Raw genomic sequence first — 19,154 nt, 5'->3', positions numbered from 1 at the left:
CAATTACATATCATCACTTTTTGACGAATGCTAGTTAATATTGCTGTTCCATGTACAATTGATATTTAATTTGAGCGACAAAAATAATTTTTGAAAATAAATAAAGCAGTTCAATCAAGGTCAAGGTCACTTCTTTGAACAAACATAGCACATTGTAGCTATTCACAACTGCAAGCTATAGGGAAAATGTGACTACTTTGGACCTTTCAATGAACCTTTAGAAGAACACAGTTTTACAGACAAGTCCCCTGTGACACTGAAAGTAAGTCAAGGTCATTGATTCAAACTGGACATGCCTCCATTTTAACATGCTGTAGGACATATCTTTTTACACCAGACAGTTTGATTCTAAGAAGACATCACCAAATTTTAAACCTGAACTCTGTTACCTAGGAAATAGATCAAAGTATCACTGACACAGGCCTGTATGTCATCAAGCTATAGGACAAGCATTGTATTTCTTAGACCTGTATAAAAAGTCATTTGAACGATTCTCATATTTGGTCTTTATGACCTTAACAGAAGGTAACTGTAATGAAAACTGTGACAGCCTTCGTCCTAGAGGGACAAGGGTGAATGACAAGTCTGATGGACATTTGTTTCAGTATATGTGACATACCCTGGTAGATAGAGTGTACCCAATGTGCTTGAAGAATGATATTCAGGAAAGCATGATGATAATATGGTGGGGGAGGGTGAAATTTCTACCTAGAAATTGGCAGAGATAAGTTTTACAACAGTTTCAATATTAGTTCTTGTTTTGTTAATGCTTCCTGTCAAAAAAAAGTTTTCAGTAGTGTCAGAATCTGATATAATAAGCAGCTTTAACATCTAAGCAAAAGTTCTCCACGATAAAAAAAATCAACATAATATTTACTTGAAGCAAGAAATTGATACAGACTTCTATTCATTTCTAACACAAACTTCATATCCCCAGATTCTGGCAAGCTACGAATGGCCAAGCATCAACACTCTATACCTTCATGTTCTTAAAAAGAAGTTGTTTGAAGAAAAAGTTGATGTTGATAGGTGATGAGCCACAGTCATTTGCTATTTGGGAATACAAGGTAAAAATAGTAAACAATTCTCTGATGTCACATTACTGAAAATTGTCTTTGCTTAAGCTCTTGAAAAGCTTCCTAGTAATCATGGCAATTCATATACGGGTGTAGATTTGTGATGGTGTTGGCAATTAGACATTTGTAACACAAGAATATATTGCAGAAACTGCAAAAGAAGAATTCCTCCTCTACCAAAAACCCTGTTAAAAAAAGAATATCCAGAATAAGGTTAAATAAAGTGACTTCCTTTTGCCAGGAACCATATTTTTTTGGTAAATGTTCACTAGGGAATAATTAACAAAACGAAAGGTTCTATTTGTGGGTTATATGCCATAAGACAAAATCTGAGGAACATCACATGACCTGAACATCACATGACCTGAACATATGTACTTGGAAACCAGCAAGCTATACTTAGTATATGTGCTCAGTAAATGACTTAGGTAAAAACAGCTGACAGTTTAAACTGAGTTATGAAATAAGGATTCACTGTCTGGGAGGACGTCAGACTACAGTATGAAGAACTTCCTCTCATTGAATCGTAAATAAGGATATCAAACGGCAGCTAGTAAAACCATCTAGAGCTGTATGCCACCCCCACCCCCCTCCTCCCCCCACATGCTGTACATGTCCCATAAAAAAATTGTAAAGAAATCATGTGACACATGCTGATCCAGCTCTCAGGAAAATTGTCACAATGAAAAATAAACTCCAAGCCCATAGCTATACTGATCATCAAGTTTCATAGAAATTCCGAGAGAGTATTGTATATGTTACGAGAGCTCCAGGCAAATATAATTATCATGGAGGGGTAATTAAGTCCCATAAAAAATCAAAATAAAATATATTATTACAGGTATAATGTATGTACCAAGTTTCATGAAATAGTTGAGACAGGTAGGAGTTTTACTTCAATCTATGCAGACAGACTAATGATAGGCCTGATTCAATTCATTGAACAAGAAATATTTCATGACAGAAAAATTAAGAGTTATCCCCACGCACATTTTTAACAGGAGCGACTTAAGGTGATAGACACTGTAACACGTTATAAATCTCATAAAGCACTTGGCACTAGATAAACTTGTTAAACGCTAGCATCTCTTTTCCATGGCCACATTCATCCATAATGGTATTTAATTTGACCGTAACGGGACATTTCATCATACTTCACCGATTACTGTGACCATGCTAATTTGACAAGGTGAGGGGTCAATCAGGACTACTTATCTACAGGGCCAAAGTAGACAAGGGTTCGACAGACCCAGAGTAGACTAGTCATTATAAACTGTTCACTATTTGAAACAGTAATTGAATTGTCTGGAAACATTCAAGGCTTTGGCTACAAAGAAAGTCGTGACTCAGAAAGAGGCTCCCATTTCTCAGGTGGTCATGAGGTATTTTATGATGTGTGGTGCCAGTTTAATGCAAATTATACAAATAAATTATCAAAAACAAACAGTAATACAATAGTACAATTTTATGAAATTAGCTGTTAAAATCTCTCCAGGATTGAAGCTGTGCAAGTACTAATAAGGATGTTTTAGAAATAATCATAGTAACCTTGACCCTTTAACCAGGAAACTCCTACACTTATAATTTTGGTCAGAGTCTTTCAAGGAAATTAAGGAATATCCCTTCCGCCCAAAAGGATAATAAACAGATTTCTGAAATAGACAGGTTTCTATTAGAGACCAGTGTCAGCCATATTCAGGTCAGCGTTTCTCCTACTAAGACAAAGAATTTAGCTGTACATCACTTCAGACTGTCTGTTTGTCTGTTCAATATTATCAGACCAATCACAGGAAAAACGAAGAGCAATAGAGGCAGGAAAATTACAGAGAAACAGAACAGGGGCTTCAGAACCACTTATATATAACGCTGCAACGTCTCGACCTCCATAATCATTTGCATAAGTAATAGTCGATTAGGTAGTATATGGCTTTTTTCCACTGTCTTCAAAGACAGATTGGAGGCCGACATACACATTATACACAGGCTGTTGTCACGGCCATAATGTAATTATAAACGTATTGTGACATCTGCCGTACAGAATGCAGATTAGCAGCGGACAGGCAACTAAGGATGCCAAATTAGTAATATGCTTTAATCTGATCTATGAGAAATTTCCCAACTTAATGTCCGTGATTCTGACTAACTGCCAACATCTTCTCCATAACCATAACTGGGCATGGACAGTTGGGAATAATGGCGGATCTCTGGAAGTCTGATGGAGAGTCTATGAGGCATCATCTCTGAATATTTTCCCAGACAACCAGGATTTGTATATATGTGATTATAAAGTAGACTGTGTGTAGTAAGATTTGGTATACCGGGGTATAAAGTAAGATTTGTGTATACCGGGGTATAAAGTAAGATTTGTATGTACTGGGGTATAAAGTAAGATTTGTATGTACTGGGGTATAAAGTAAGATTTGTATGTACTGGGGTATAAAGTAAGATTTGTGTGTACTGGGGTATTAAGTAAGATTTGTGTGTACTGGGGTATCAAGTAAGATTTGTATGTACCGGGGTATCAAGTAAGATTTGTGTATACCGGGGTATAAAGTAAGATTTGTATGTACTGGGGTATAAAGTAAGATTTGTGTGTACTGGGGTATTAAGTAAGATTTGTGTGTACTGGGGTATAAAGTAAGATTTGTATGTACCGGGGTATCAAGTAAGATTTGTGTGTACCGGGGTATAAAGTAAGATTTGTGTGTACCGGGGTATAAAGTAAGATTTGTATGTACCGGGGTATCAAGTAAGATTTGTGTATACCGGGGTATAAAGTAAGATTTGTATGTACTGGGGTATAAAGTAAGATTTGTATGTACTGGGGTATAAAGTAAGATTTGTATGTACTGGGGTATACAGTAAGATTTGTGTGTACTGGGGTATACAGTAAGATTTGTGTGTACTGGGGTATAGAGTAAGATTTGTGTGTACTGGGGTATAGAGTAAGATTTGTATGTACTGGGGTATACAGTAAGATTTGTATGTACTGGGGTATAAAGTAAGATTTGTGTGTACTGGGGTATCAAGTAAGATTTGTGTGTACTGGGGTATAGAGTAAGATTGGTGTGTACTGGGGTATAAAGTAAGATTTGTATGTACCGGGGTATCAAGTAAGATTTGTGTGTACTGGGGTATACAGTAAGATTTGTATGTACTGGGGTATAAAGTAAGATTTGTATGTACTGGGGTATACAGTAAGATTTGTATGTACTGGGGTACAAAGTAAGATTTGTATGTACCGGGGTATAAAGTAAGATTTGTATGTACTGGGGTATACAGTAAGATTTGTGTGTACTGGGGTATACAGTAAGATTTGTGTGTACTGGGGTATAAAGTAAGATTTGTATGTACTGGGGTATAGAGTAAGATTTGTATGAACTGGGGTATAGAGTAAGATTTGTATGAACTGGGGTATAAAGTAAGATTTGTATGTACTGGGGTATAGAGTAAGATTTGTATGTACTGGGGTATAAAGTAAGATTTGTATGTACTGGGGTATACAGTAAGATTTGTATGTACTGGGGTATAAAGTAAGATTTGTATGAACTGGGGTATAAAGTAAGATTTGTGTGTACTGGGGTATAGAGTAAGATTTGTATGAACTGGGGTATAGAGTAAGATTTGTATGAACTGGGGTATAAAGTAAGATTTGTATGTACTGGGGTATAAAGTAAGATTTGTATGAACTGGGGTATAAAGTAAGATTTGTATGAACTGGGGTATAAAGTAAGATTTGTATGTACTGGGGTATACAGTAAGATTTGTATGCACTGGGGTATAGAGTAAGATTTGTATGTACTGGGGTATAAAGTAAGATTTGTATGCACTGGGGCATACAGTAAGATTTGTATGTACTGGGGCATACAGTAAGATTTGTATGTACTGGGGTATAAAGTAAGATTTGTGTGTACTGGGGTATAAAGTAAGATTTGTATGTACCGGGGTATAAAGTAAGATTTGTGTGTACCGGGGTATACAGTAAGATTTGTGTGTACTGGGGTATAGAGTAAGATTTGTATGTACTGGGGTATAAAGTAAGATTTGTGTGTACTGGGGTATAGAGTAAGATTTGTATGTACTGGGGTATACAGTAAGATTTGTGTGTACTGGGGTATAAAGTAAGATTTGTATGTACTGGGGTATAAAGTAAGATTTATATGTACTGGGGTATAAAGTAAGATTTGTATGTACTGGGGTGTAAAGTAAGATTTGTGTGTACTGGGGTATAAAGTAAGATTTGTGTGTACTGGGGTATAAAGTAAGATTTGTATGTACTGGGGTATAAAGTAAGATTTGTATGTACTGGGGTATACAGTAAGATTTGTATGTACTGGGGTATAGAGTAAGATTTGTGTGTACTCGGGTATAAAGTAAGATTTGTGTGTACTGGGGTATAAAGTAAGATTTGTGTGTACTGGGGTATAAAGTAAGATTTCTGTGTACTGGGGTATACAGTAAGATTTGTATGTACTGGGGTATACAGTAAGATTTGTGTGTACTGGGGTATAGAGTAAGATTTGTGTGTACTGGGGTATACAGTAAGATTTGTGTGTAATTTCTATTCAACCACAGTGTTTCTCTTTCTGCTTATTAGTCACATTGTAGTGCTCCAAACTGACTTTGTGATACGGAGGATTCCTGAGGGATCCACTGTGTCACCCTGATGACAACATTATGTGTGTAATGTCCTGGTGTAAATAAGAATCTCCCACCAGACAAATGACTTCCTTGTTGTATGTGTTCTAGTGTGTGTTACACAATGTACTTCATCACACAGAGCTACACTTCAGCTGAAATATTTATATGGCAACGTTTATCAATGTAGAGGATAAGTAAACGTAACACCTTGTAAGAGGTCTTAGACAAGAAATTCATCATGAAACCCAAGTCTGGTGACTCATTTACACTATTGTTCGACATTTTGACGACAACCTTACCTTAAATATTCAAAGGTCTACCATATGTACATTGTGCAATTCAGAGATGGAGAGAGCTCTCTGATTCAAGAGGTAAAAAGAGTGATTTTGGTAGGTATTAAATGATAGTCAAACCTCTCTAACCTGAGGCAAAAAGTGGTCCATTTTTGTCAAATATTCTTAAACCTTTTTTTAAATCGTTATGCATGTTTATCAATTTTTACCAGTGAAACATAAGAAATTATCAATTTGACAAAATCATCATGCACTGCTTATATATAAGAAACATAAGTATATTTATTTAAAAAAAGACTGACAATTAGACGTGTTAATTAAATGTAAGTATGTCATTTAAACGTCCCACATTGTATATAGTAAAGGGAGATAACTCTAACACGACAATTTTTTTGACCTGGTAGACAAAATTTGGCAGTCCGGGAAACTCGTAATCCGGACGGTTTGGGCTGGGAACAAAGGTGTTCGGATTATCGAGGGTCCACTGTATATCATCACAGTAAAATTATAAGATTAAGTCTATTGACACTTAATTGAGTTCAATTGGAACTATAGCGAATGGAGGTCTTTATAGACTGGTTTTTGTGGTGTAAAGGTAACAGTTTAGTGATACCAAAGTGTGTCAGAGTAGTCAGGTGTCAGATTAAACAGGATGCCACAATACTCAGCGATTCAGAATACATATCAGAATGTTAAGGCATCTGATTAAACAGGGTGTCAAACATTCAGTGACCTTAAAAGACTGGATGTCAGAATACTCAGCCAACAGATAAGACAGGTTTCTTATATTAGTATTCAACTCTTCATGAACGTAAATGAATCTAGGTCTGTCTGTATATCAGAGAGGTACGTTCAACAGTCAATATCTTAAACAAAGGTAGTGTGAGAATACTACTGTATTATGGAGGCCTAAGAGTGTCTAGGGAATCATTACCTTATCCTTCGAGGCGGAGGCTGGTCGTGAACTTGTCCTGGCTGGCCGGACATGACGGGGAGCTGCCCTCATACTACGTCCAAGATTTCTTTCATCCTGCAAACAAAAAAGGATGAAAAAATAAATATCATGATAATTCATCTTCGATTGCCACTATAAGCTGGAGTATGTTTTCTGAAAAAGTCACGCAATGAAAATGGTGATCTTTTTGCAATAAAGGAAAACCTAAATATAGATTGTTATTTCCTACACAAATCTCTGTTTGTAGTCTTCTATAAAAACATTGTGATTGATCAGTTTTGTTTAAAAATTACAGAAAGTGTTACTTGTCACAATAAAAAAAAATCAACTTTTCATTGTAAAACATTGTCAAATTAATTCAGTACAGTACACATCATCAAATCTCTGTGGACAGAATTCATGAAAATTACATAAATCTGCAGAGGACAAGGATTACATGTAATTGGCAGAACCTGACAAGTTTGTGAGCTGATAATTCATATTAAGGTTTAATCGGGAATGTTCCACCCTAGTAGTAATGAGCTAATTATTTTGAACGCCTAGCTATAAAAATCTAATTCTGACATTCCAAGTAGGAAACCAGTCATGTTTCAGGAGTAAAAAAAACATGCAGCTTGAGAGGTTTTAATGGCAGCTGAGAGCATGAATGGGAGATGAAGAGAATTTTAAAGGAACATTAATATCCGATGTTTTTTTCTCATTTGAGGTGATTATAATTGTATTGTGGTTTTTTTTAAGCTCTGACAAGTATGACAGTGTGGTTTGGCTGAACACATCCCTCCATTATTTTACAGATCATTCTGTAGCAGCCTGTCAAGGCTCTTCATACTGTCTGATGGTGAAATACTGCAGTACATCAGGTTTGGAAATCTCAATCGTAAAATACAATGCTGTTTCGCAAAATCGAGAACATTCACTTTCACCTTCAATATAGTTTTAAGTTCCAGAAATTTCATCATAAATGAAACGATTTTTATGCTTAATCAAAACACATTTAAACCATCTTTCTTGACCATAGATGTACATGCTTGGATCTCGGGTTGGCTTCTAATTCAATTCTAGTCACAAATTTAATTTTGAACTTCAAGACAGTCTGATGTTTCAATAGATTTCCAGTGTAATTTTGATTGATAAATGAGTTAAATTGTGTAGGGATTCAGGAAAACATTTCTGAAATGTGATAAAAATCTTAAGTAGTATAACAGGCATTTGAAACAGATTATCTGGTATTCAATAACTACCGCATAACCCTCAAATAAACCCCTTCCCTAGTGTAAAGGTAACAACTGTACATAATTTATCCTCATATAAGCCCCTTGCCTATTGTAAAAGTTTAGTACCATATTTAACCTCAAATAAGCCCTAGCCCCTAGTGTAAAAGTTTAGTACCATAAGTATCCTCAAATAAACCCCCTCCCCCTAATTTAAAGGTTACAACTGCAGTAATTTAGTAACACATTCATCCTCAAATAAGCCCCTTCCCCTAGAGTGAAACATATGGAATTTATCCTCATATGATCCCTCTCCCCTATTAAAAGTTTAACATATTCATCCTCAAATAAGTCCCCTCCCTAAGTGTAAAAATTTAGAACCATATTTAACCTCAAATAAGCCCTAGCCCCTAGTGTTAAAGTTAAGTACCATATTTATTCTCAAATAAGCCCCTCCCCTAGTGTAAAATTTGGGTACCATATTTATCATCAAATAAGCCCCCTCCCCTAGTGTAAAAGTTTAGTACCATATTTATCCTCAAATAAGCCCCCTCCCCTAGTGTAAAAGTTAAGTACCATATTTATCCTCAAGTAAGCCCCCTCCCCTAGTGTAAAAGTTTAGTACCACATTTATCCTCAAATAAGCCCCTCCCCTAGTGTAAAAGTTTAGTACCATATATATCCTCAAATAAGCCCCCTTCCCTTGTGTAAAAGTTAAGTACCATATTTAACCTCAAATAAGCCCCCTCACCAAGTGTAAAAGTTAAGTACCATATTTAACCTCAAATAAGCCCCCTCCCCTAGTGTAAAAGTTTAGTACCATATTTATCCTCTAATAAGCCCCCTCCCCTAGTGTAAAAGTTTAGTACCATATTTATCCTCAAATAAGCCCCCTCCCCTAGTGTAAAATTTAAGTACCATATTTAACCTCAAATAAGCCCCCTCCCTAGTGTAAAAGTTTAGTACCATATTTATCCTCTAATAAGCCCCCTCCCCTAGTGTAAAAGTTTAGTACCATATTTAACCTCAAATAAGCCCCCTCCCCTAGTGTAAAAGTTTAGTACCATATATATCCTCAAATAAGCCCCCTTCCCTTGTGTAAAAGTTAAGTACCATATTTAACCTCAAATAAGCCCCCTCACCAAGTGTAAAAGTTAAGTACCATATTTAACCTCAAATAAGCCCCCTCCCCTAGTGTAAAAGTTTAGTACCATATTTATCCTCTAATAAGCCCCCTCCCCTAGTGTAAATGTTTAGTACCATATTTATCCTCAAATAAGCCCCCTCCCCTAGTGTAAAATTTAAGTACCATATTTAACCTCAAATAAGCCCCCTCCCCTAGTGTAAAAGTTTAGTACCATATTTATCCTCTAATAAGCCCCCTCCCCTAGTGTAAAAGTTTAGTACCATATTTAACCTCAAATAAGCCCCCTCCCCTAGTGTAAAAGTTTAGTACCATATTTATCCTCTAATAAGCCCCCTCCCCTAGTGTACAAATTTAGAACCATATTTAACCTCAAATAAGCCCTAGCCCCTAGTGTTAAAGTTAAGTACCATATTTATTCTCAAATAAGCCCCTCCCCTAGTGTAAAATTTGGGTACCATATTTATCATCAAATAAGCCCCCTCCCCTAGTGTAAAAGTTTAGTACCATATTTATCCTCAAAAAAGCCCCCTCCCCTAGTGTAAAAGTTAAGTACCATATTTATCCTCAAGTAAGCCCCCTCCCCTAGTGTAAAGTTTAGTACCACATTTATCCTCAAATAAGCCCCTCCCCTAGTGTAAAAGTTTAGTACCATATATATCCTCAAATAAGCCCCCTTCCCTTGTGTAAAAGTTAAGTACCATATTTAACCTCAAATAAGCCCCCTCACCAAGTGTAAAAGTTAAGTACCATATTTAACCTCAAATAAGCCCCCTCCCCTAGTGTAAAAGTTTAGTACCATATTTATCCTCAAATAAGCCCCCCTCCCCTAGTGTAAAAGTTTAGTACCATATTTATCCTCAAATAAGCCCCCTCCCCTAGTGTAAAATTTAAGTACCATATTTAACCTCAAATAAGCCCCCTCCCCTAGTGTAAAAGTTTAGTACCATATTTATCCTCTAATAAGCCCCCTCCCCTAGTGTAAAAGTTTAGTACCATATTTAACCTCAAATAAGCCCCCTCCCCTAGTGTAAAAGTTTAGTACCATATATATCCTCAAATAAGCCCCCTTCCCTTGTGTAAAAGTTAAGTACTATATTTAACCTCAAATAAGCCCCCTCACCAAGTGTAAAAGTTAAGTACCATATTTAACCTCAAATAAGCCCCCTCCCCTAGTGTAAAAGTTTAGTACCATATTTATCCTCTAATAAGCCCCCTCCCCTAGTGTAAAAGTTTAGTACCATATTTATCCTCAAATAAGCCCCCTCCCCTAGTGTAAAATTTAAGTACCATATTTAACCTCAAATAAGCCCCCTCCCCTAGTGTAAAAGTTTAGTACCATATTTATCCTCTAATAAGCCCCCTCCCCTAGTGTAAAAGTTTAGTACCATATTTAACCTCAAATAAGCCCCCTCCCCTAGTGTAAAAGTTTAGTAACATATTTATCCTCTAATAAGCCCCCTCCCCTAGTGTAAAAGTTTAGTACCATATTTATCTTCAAATAAGCCCCCTCCCCTAGTGTAAAAGTTTAGTACCATATTTAACCTCAAATAAGCCCCCTTCCCTAGTGTAAAAGTTTAGTACCATATTTATCCTCAAATAAGCCCCCTCCCCTAGTGTAAAAGTTTAGTACCATATTTATCCTCTAATAAGCCCCCTCCCCTAGTGTAAAAGTTTAGTACCATATTTATCCTCAAATAAGCCCCCTCCCCTAGTGTAAAAGTTTAGTACCATATTTAACCTCAAATAAGCCCCCTCCCTAGTGTAAAAGTTTAGTATTAAAGTTTGGAAAGGGCTTATTTGTGAACCACTTTTAGCTAACTATTTTAAAAGTAATGACTCTCCAAAAACAAAGAAAGAGGCTTATTTGTAAGCTAGGGTTATTTGGTAGCTAGGGTTATTTGTAAGCTAGAGTTATTTGCAGATAAAATACAGCAATACTGGTATAATGTAGAGAATATAGTGTGCCCATGTATGCATTCTTGCTAGTACACTGTTATAACGTCAATATTTGTAGCGTTTACACTTTGAAAATATCATGATATAATTATCAATACATGTATATTGTAAACTTTTGTATATAAAATTCTAGAGAACTCTGAAGTTTTTGTTTTTGTTTCGATGGATCATATTTTCACAACATAACCAAATGTTTGAAGCATGACTATTTTTCATGGAAATTATGATCGAAATCTTTCTGTATTTTTCATTGTTTTTGTTATGCCCATGGTTTTGATTTTGTAAATGTCTAAACACTGTCTAAGCAACTGTACCCGATATAACCATTAGAAAAAATTCTCCTTGGCTTATGAAGATTTTAACGATCATCAAAATCCTGTGAATTAGTTCTTTAATTTTGTATTCAATGGTTATAAACCGAGAAATTCCTTCAGATTTGTGTGTAACAGATCTGAGACAACAACATGGAAGTGGACTAAAAACAAGAACAGGTTATTGATCAGAAACATTTACCAGTCCGTCCCAAAATAGTGAGGAAACGATTTGAACCTATCAGATTGACATTTACACACAAAAACAAAAGAAGAAGAAATCGATAAGATAGGAAACTTTTTTGAGGGAGACTCAAATGGGTACAGTATTATATCAGATCAAGTCAAATGGGTACAGTATTATATCACACCAAGTCAAATGGGTACAGTATTATATCAGATCAAGTCAAATGGGTACAGTATTATATCACACCAAGTCAAATGGGTACAGTATTATATCACACCAAGTCAAATGGGTACAGTATTATATCACACCAAGTCAAATGGGTACAGTATTATATCACACCAAGTCAAATGGGTACAGTATTATATCACACCAAGTCAAATGGGTACAGTATTATATCAGACACCAAGTCAAATGGGTACAGTGTTATATCACACCAAGTCAAATGGGTACAGTATTATATCACACCAAGTCAAATGGGTACAGTATTATATCACACCAAGTCAAATGGGTACAGTATTATATCAGACCAAGTCAAATGGGTACAGTATTATATCAGACAACAAGTCAAATGGGTACAGTGTTATATCACACAAGTCAAATGGGTACAGTATTATATCACACCAAGTCAAATTGGTACAGTATTATATCACACCAAGTCAAATGGGTACAGTATTATATCAGATACCTAGTCAAATGGGTACAGTATTATATCACACCAAGTCAAATGGGTACAGTATTATATCAGACACCAAGTCAAATGGGTACAGTATTATATCACACCAAGTCAAATGGGTACAGTATTATATCACACCAAGTCAAATGGGTACAGTATTATATCAGACACCAAGTCAAATGGGTACAGTATTATATCACACCAAGTCAAATTGGTACAGTATTATATCACACCAAGTCAAATGGGTACAGTATTATATCAGACCAAGTCAAATGGGTACAGTATTATATCACACCAAGTCAAATGGGTACAGTATTATATCAGACACCAAGTCAAATGGGTACAGTATTATATCAGACACCAAGTCAAATGGGTACAGTATTATATCACACCAAGTCAAATGGGTACAGTATTATATCACACCAAGTCAAATGGGTACAGTATTATATCAGACCAAGTCAAATGGGTACAGTATTATATCAGACACCAAGTCAAATGGGTACAGTATTATATCACACCAAGTCAAATGGGTACAGTATTATATCACACCAAGTCAAATGGGTACAGTATTATATCACACCAAGTCAAATGGGTACAGTATTATATCACACCAAGTCAAATGGGTACAGTATTATATCAGATACCAAGTCAAATGGGTACAGTATTATATCACACCAAGTCAAATGGGTACAGTATTATATCACACCAAGTCAAATGGGTACAGTATTATATCAGACCAAGTCAAATGGGTACAGTATTATATCAGACAAGTCAAATGGGTACAGTATTATATCACACCAAGTCAAATGGGTACAGTATTATATCAGACACCAAGTCAAATGGGTACAGTGTTATATCACACCAAGTCAAATGGGTACAGTATTATATCACACCAAGTCAAATGGGTACAGTGTTATATCACACCAAGTCAAATGGGTACAGTATTATATCAGACACCAAGTCAAATGGGTACAGTATTATATCAGACACCAAGTCAAATGGGTACAGTATTATATCAGACCAAGTCAAATGGGTACAGTATTATATCAGACACCAAGTCAAATGGGTACAGTATTATATCACACCAAGTCAAATGGGTACAGTATTATATCAGACACCAAGTCAAATGGGTACAGTGTTATATCACACCAAGTCAAATGGGTACAGTATTATATCAGACACCAAGTCAAATGGGTACAGTATTATATCACACCAAGTCAAATGGGTACAGTATTATATCAGACCAAGTCAAATGGGTACAGTATTATATCAGACACCAAGTCAAATGGGTACAGTATTATATCAGACACCAAGTCAAATGGGTACAGTATTATATCACACCAAGTCAAATGGGTACAGTATTATATCACACCAAGTCAAATGGGTACAGTATTATATCACACCAAGTCAAATGGGTACAGTATTATATCACACCAAGTCAAATTGGTACAGTATTATATCACACCAAGTCAAATGGGTACAGTATTATATCAGACACCAAGTCAAATGGGTACAGTATTATATCACACCAAGTCAAATGGGTACAGTATTATATCACACCAAGTCAAATGGGTACAGTATTATATCAGACCAAGTCAAATGGGTACAGTATTATATCAGACAACAAGTCAAATGGGTACAGTATTATATCACACCAAGTCAAATGGGTACAGTATTATATCAGACACCAAATCAAATGGGTACAGTATTATATCAGACCAAGTCAAATGGGTACAGTATTATATCAGACACCAAGTCAAATGGGTACAGTATTATATCACACCAAGTCAAATGGGTACAGTATTATATCACACCAAGTCAAATGGGTACAGTATTATATCACACCAAGTCAAATGGGTACAGTATTATATTAGACACCAAGTCAAATGGGTACAGTATTATATCACACCAAGTCAAATGGGTACAGTATTATATCACACCAAGTCAAATGGGTACAGTATTATATCAGATACCAAGTCAAATGGGTACAGTATTATATCACACCAAGTCAAATGGGTACAGTATTATATCACACCAAGTCAAATGGGTACAGTATTATATCAGACAACAAGTCAAATGGGTACAGTATTATATCAGACCAAGTCAAATGGGTACAGTATTATATCACACCAAGTCAAATGGGTACAGTATTATATCAGACACCAAGTCAAATGGGTACAGTATTATATCAGACACCAAGTCAAATGGGTACAGTATTATATCAGACCAAGTCAAATGGGTACAGTATTATATCACACCAAGTCAAATGGGTACAGTATTATATCACACCAAGTCAAATGGGTACAGTATTATATCAGACAACAAGTCAAATGGGTACGGTATTATATCACACCAAGTCAAATGGGTACAGTATTATATCAGACCAAGTCAAATGGGTACAGTATTATATCAGACCAAGTCAAATGGGTACAGTATTATATCACACCAAGTCAAATGGGTACAGTATTATATCAGACAACAAGTCAAATGGGTACAGTATTATATCACACCAAGTCAAATGGGTACAGTATTATATCACACCAAGTCAAATGGGTACGGTATTATATCACACCAAGTCAAATGGGTACAGTATTATATCACACCAAGTCAAATGGGTACAGTATTATATCAGACACCAAGTCAAATGGGTACAGTATTATATCACACCAAGTCAAATGGGTACAGTATTATATCAGACACCAAGTCAAATGGGTACAGTATTATATCACACCAAGTCAAATGGGTACAGTATTATATCAGACACCAAGTCAAATGGGTACAGTATTATATCACACCAAGTCAAATGGGTACAGTATTATATCAGACAACAAGTCAAATGGGTACAGTATTATATCAGACACCAAGTCAAATGGGTACGGTATTATATCACACCAAGTCAAATGGGTACAGTATTATATCACACCAAGTCAAATGGGTACAGTATTATATCACACCAAGTCAAATGGGTACAGTATTATATCACACCAAGTCAAATGGGTACAGTATTATATCAGACACCAAGTCAAATGGGTACAGTATTATATCACACCAAGTCAAATGGGTACAGTATTATATCACACCAAGTCAAATGGGTACAGTATTATATCACACCAAGTCAAATGGGTACAGTATTATATCACACCAAGTCAAATGGGTACAGTATTATATCAGACAACAAGTCAAATGGGTACAGTATTATATCACACCAAGTCAAATGGGTACAGTATTATATCACACCAAGTCAAATGGGTACAGTATTATATCAGATACCTAGTCAAATGGGTACAGTATTATATCAGACAAGTCAAATGGGTACAGTATTATATCACACCAAGTCAAATTGGTACAGTATCAGATGCCACCTGTAGAGAAGCCCATATCAGGAATATATTAGACCTTCTCACATTTTTGTCCCCTTGATCTGTGACACTGGGTTATATATTGTGGATATGATATTTTTTGCAAAAGTAATTGATTCTTGTATACCAATCCAAATATTACACCATTTGAATTCACCTAATTCAGCTGATGATTCTAGTTTGATTTTTTGTTTTGAACTCTAAGGTAGGATTGCCTCACAATGATATCAGCCATCCAAAATTTAGATATATTGAGGTTATATGGCCACAAATTAATTTGATCGAAATGTTACATCTGATTGGTCAATCCAATGCTGTGTAACATCTCTTATTGGCCAATCAAATTTCTATATGTTACATCTGAAATGAATGTTTTGATATCGCCCTAGGAACCAGGATTGTGATGCAAGGTCTCCTTGTACTAACTGATAGCTATAACTGACACTGAACAACATACAATTGGCTGTTAATGGCATGTCTTCCTGGACAACTGGGGTAAACGGTCTTCCCCCGGAATGATACCCACAGTGTGGATTGTAATCTGAACTTCCTAAGAAACACATACCATGTACCCTGGGCAAGAATCAAACCAAATATACCTTAAACCTTCACCTGGGGTCCAATAATGTAAGCTGAAGAAATAAATGGATTAAAGATCTAATCAACCAATGTCAATTCGTAAGTTCAGACTTCCTTGTTTATGATAGAATGGAATTCATCCCAAACTCTAGTATATTTACAGCATGAAATATTCCCGGTATAATTTCATGGGTTTTCCTTGGCGCTTAGTAGACAAAGTTGGCACGAAAACAGAAAGCACTACCTTCAAATTTGGCAAAAAGTTATTTTTTCTGTATACAAATTGGCCAACATGTGCGATGAGAAATACTTCCAAGTAAAGCAAGATCAATATGAAAGCGTTTCTAAGCTTTAAAAGAGTCTACAGACACTATAATACTAGTAACTTGTCATACACTTTTGTAAAATGTTGTACACAGGATATCTGGAGCAAACCTAAGTAACATTGTCCTGTGAAGCAATTTGGAACAGGGAGGCTAATTACAGTTCCACAGCCAATCTACACATGGTAAATTAATTTCAAAGTTAAACACTTTCTGTTTTGAAACAATGCCTGTAGGGAATGTATTTGGAGATAAGCGATGCATCAGACCTAATTTTCTCTCTTTCAATTTAATTTCTTTGTCAACCTTTTAAGGTCGCATTCTGTTTAATTCTTCAGTTTTGGGCTAGATTGTTAAAATTGTCCTGGAGTAAATGAAGTCTTTAGAAAACTTTTCAGCAAAATAATTCCTTGTTTAAATTGTCTTGAAAGCTCCTGCTGTTATGTGTCCTACAATAAGACCATGCCTAGTAACAAGCCAATCCTATGTCTTTTACAGTCTATATGCCAACAATTGCTCTTTCATTGTCTTATAAGCTCATCCTCTAATCTGAATCAAAGTTAAGTGTTGGTCCCGTAGGTTTTTATAAGATAAATATGACATATTCAATATTTAAAAACAAATAATTCTGCTAAATTTTAATTAGAATGGCAGGAATTTTATCAGAAGACAAATCAATATTGTGGTAAATTCCCGTAACTATTTAGCAAAATCAGCTCTAAATTACAGACCCAATCTATACAATTTAAACAAGACTTGAATACAGACTATTTAGAACTGGTACCACAGTGTTTTCATTTAGAACCGGTCGCCGGCCAAATAGACCAGTTAGAATGGTGTTTTGGCCGGTTCAAATGACTAAATTCACTTTTTAAAAAATGTCTAAAAACATATTATCGTAATCCTCAGATACATGTATACCTGCTACTATTCATTTGTAGCCTTTTACAAATATTTTTATTGAAAACCCTGGTACCATATTCCATCCTGCAAAAAGTCACCATGGGGCCAATTGCATAATCTTTGACTTAATAGGTATGTATGTACGGGAGATGGTGCTGGCCTTATGTACAGGGCAATGAAATACATGGTAGCATATTGATAATGGTATTATTACTACATTGCAAAATATGGCGGAGAGCTAACGTTACCAGCCAGGGCAAATATCACAGAGAGCTAATGTTACCAGCCAGGGCAAATATCACAGAGAGCTAATGTTACCAGCCAGGGCAAATATGGCGGAGGGCTAATGTTACCAGCCAGGGCAAATATGGCGGAGGGCTAACATTACCAGCCAGGGCAAATATCACAGAGAGCTAATGTTACCAGCCAGGGCAAATATCACAGAGAGCTAATGTTACCAGCCAGGGCAAATATCACAGAGAGCTAATGTTACCAGCCAGGGCAAATATCACAGAGAGCTAATGTTACCAGCCAGGGCAAATATGGCGGAGGGCTAATGTTATCAGCCAGGGCAAATATCACAGAGAGCTAATGTTACCAGCCAGGGCAAATATCACAGAGAGCTAATGTTACCAGCCAGGGCAAATATCACAGAGAGCTAACGTTACCAGCCAGGGCAAATATGGCGGAGGGCTAACGTTACCAGCTAGGGCAAATATCACAGAGAGCTAATGTTACCAGCCAGGGCAAATATCACAGAGAGCTAATGCTACCAGCCAGGGAAAATATGGCAGAGGGCTAATGTTACCAGCCAGGGCAAATATCGAGGAGGGCTAATGTTATCAGTCAGGGCAAATATTGTGAAGGTTTAATGTTACCAGCCAGGGCAAATATCACAGAGGGCTAATGTTACTAGCCAGGGCAAATATGGCGGAGGGCTAATGTTACCAGCCAGGGCAAATATCGAGGAGGGCTAATGTTATCAGTCAGGGCAAATATTATGAAGGATTAATGTTACCAGCCAGGGCAAATATGGCAGAGGTCTAATGTTATCAGCCAGGGACATATTAGTTAAATGCTAGTGTCACCTTGATAAACACTAATAGGCAGGCAAGTTTTTCAATTCACATAGACAAGACACAGAATTTGTACATGCTGCAAGATTAATCAACAAACACAAATAAATATTTTGCTTATGATATATAGCTAGACAAGAGGCCCAAAGGGCCTTAACGGTCACCTGAGATTTAAAAAAATTTCGGTCAACTAAATTGACCCTTTTTGGCCCCACCCATCAGTCCTAATGGGGTCAGTCTATGAAGAGTATTTGATTCTTACATATAGTAGATAAGAAGATTTTTGAAATTTCAGTCAATTTGACCTTTTTGGCCCCGCCCACCAGCCCCTGGGGGTCAACCAGGGCCAACATGTACATAACATCAAACTGTAATCCCATGCTGATAATTTGATACAAGTTAGAATGAATTCCAATACAAATCCAACAAATAATAGTCAAAAATGTGATTTCCCTGTATAAACT

At 36.2% G+C, this 19,154-nt stretch overlaps 1 protein-coding gene across 2 annotated transcripts in view; it reads right to left on the bottom strand.

Annotated features, from left to right (window-relative positions):
- LOC117335713 overlaps window positions 1-19,154 on the bottom strand; it is an 87,296-nt gene that overhangs the window by 12,465 nt on the left and 55,677 nt on the right. For both annotated transcript variants that reach the window (XM_033895887.1, XM_033895888.1), the window contains one exon: window positions 6,945-7,040. In XM_033895887.1, the coding sequence (XP_033751778.1) occupies window positions 6,945-7,040 (96 nt within the window). The remainder of the gene's footprint in view (window positions 1-6,944; window positions 7,041-19,154) is intronic.

The sequence above is a fragment of the Pecten maximus genome, chromosome 10 (genome assembly GCF_902652985.1).
Source record: "Pecten maximus chromosome 10, xPecMax1.1, whole genome shotgun sequence".
Classification (NCBI taxonomy): Eukaryota; Metazoa; Mollusca; class Bivalvia; order Pectinida; family Pectinidae; genus Pecten; species Pecten maximus.
This window is presented reverse-complemented; position numbering and strand designations above follow the sequence as displayed.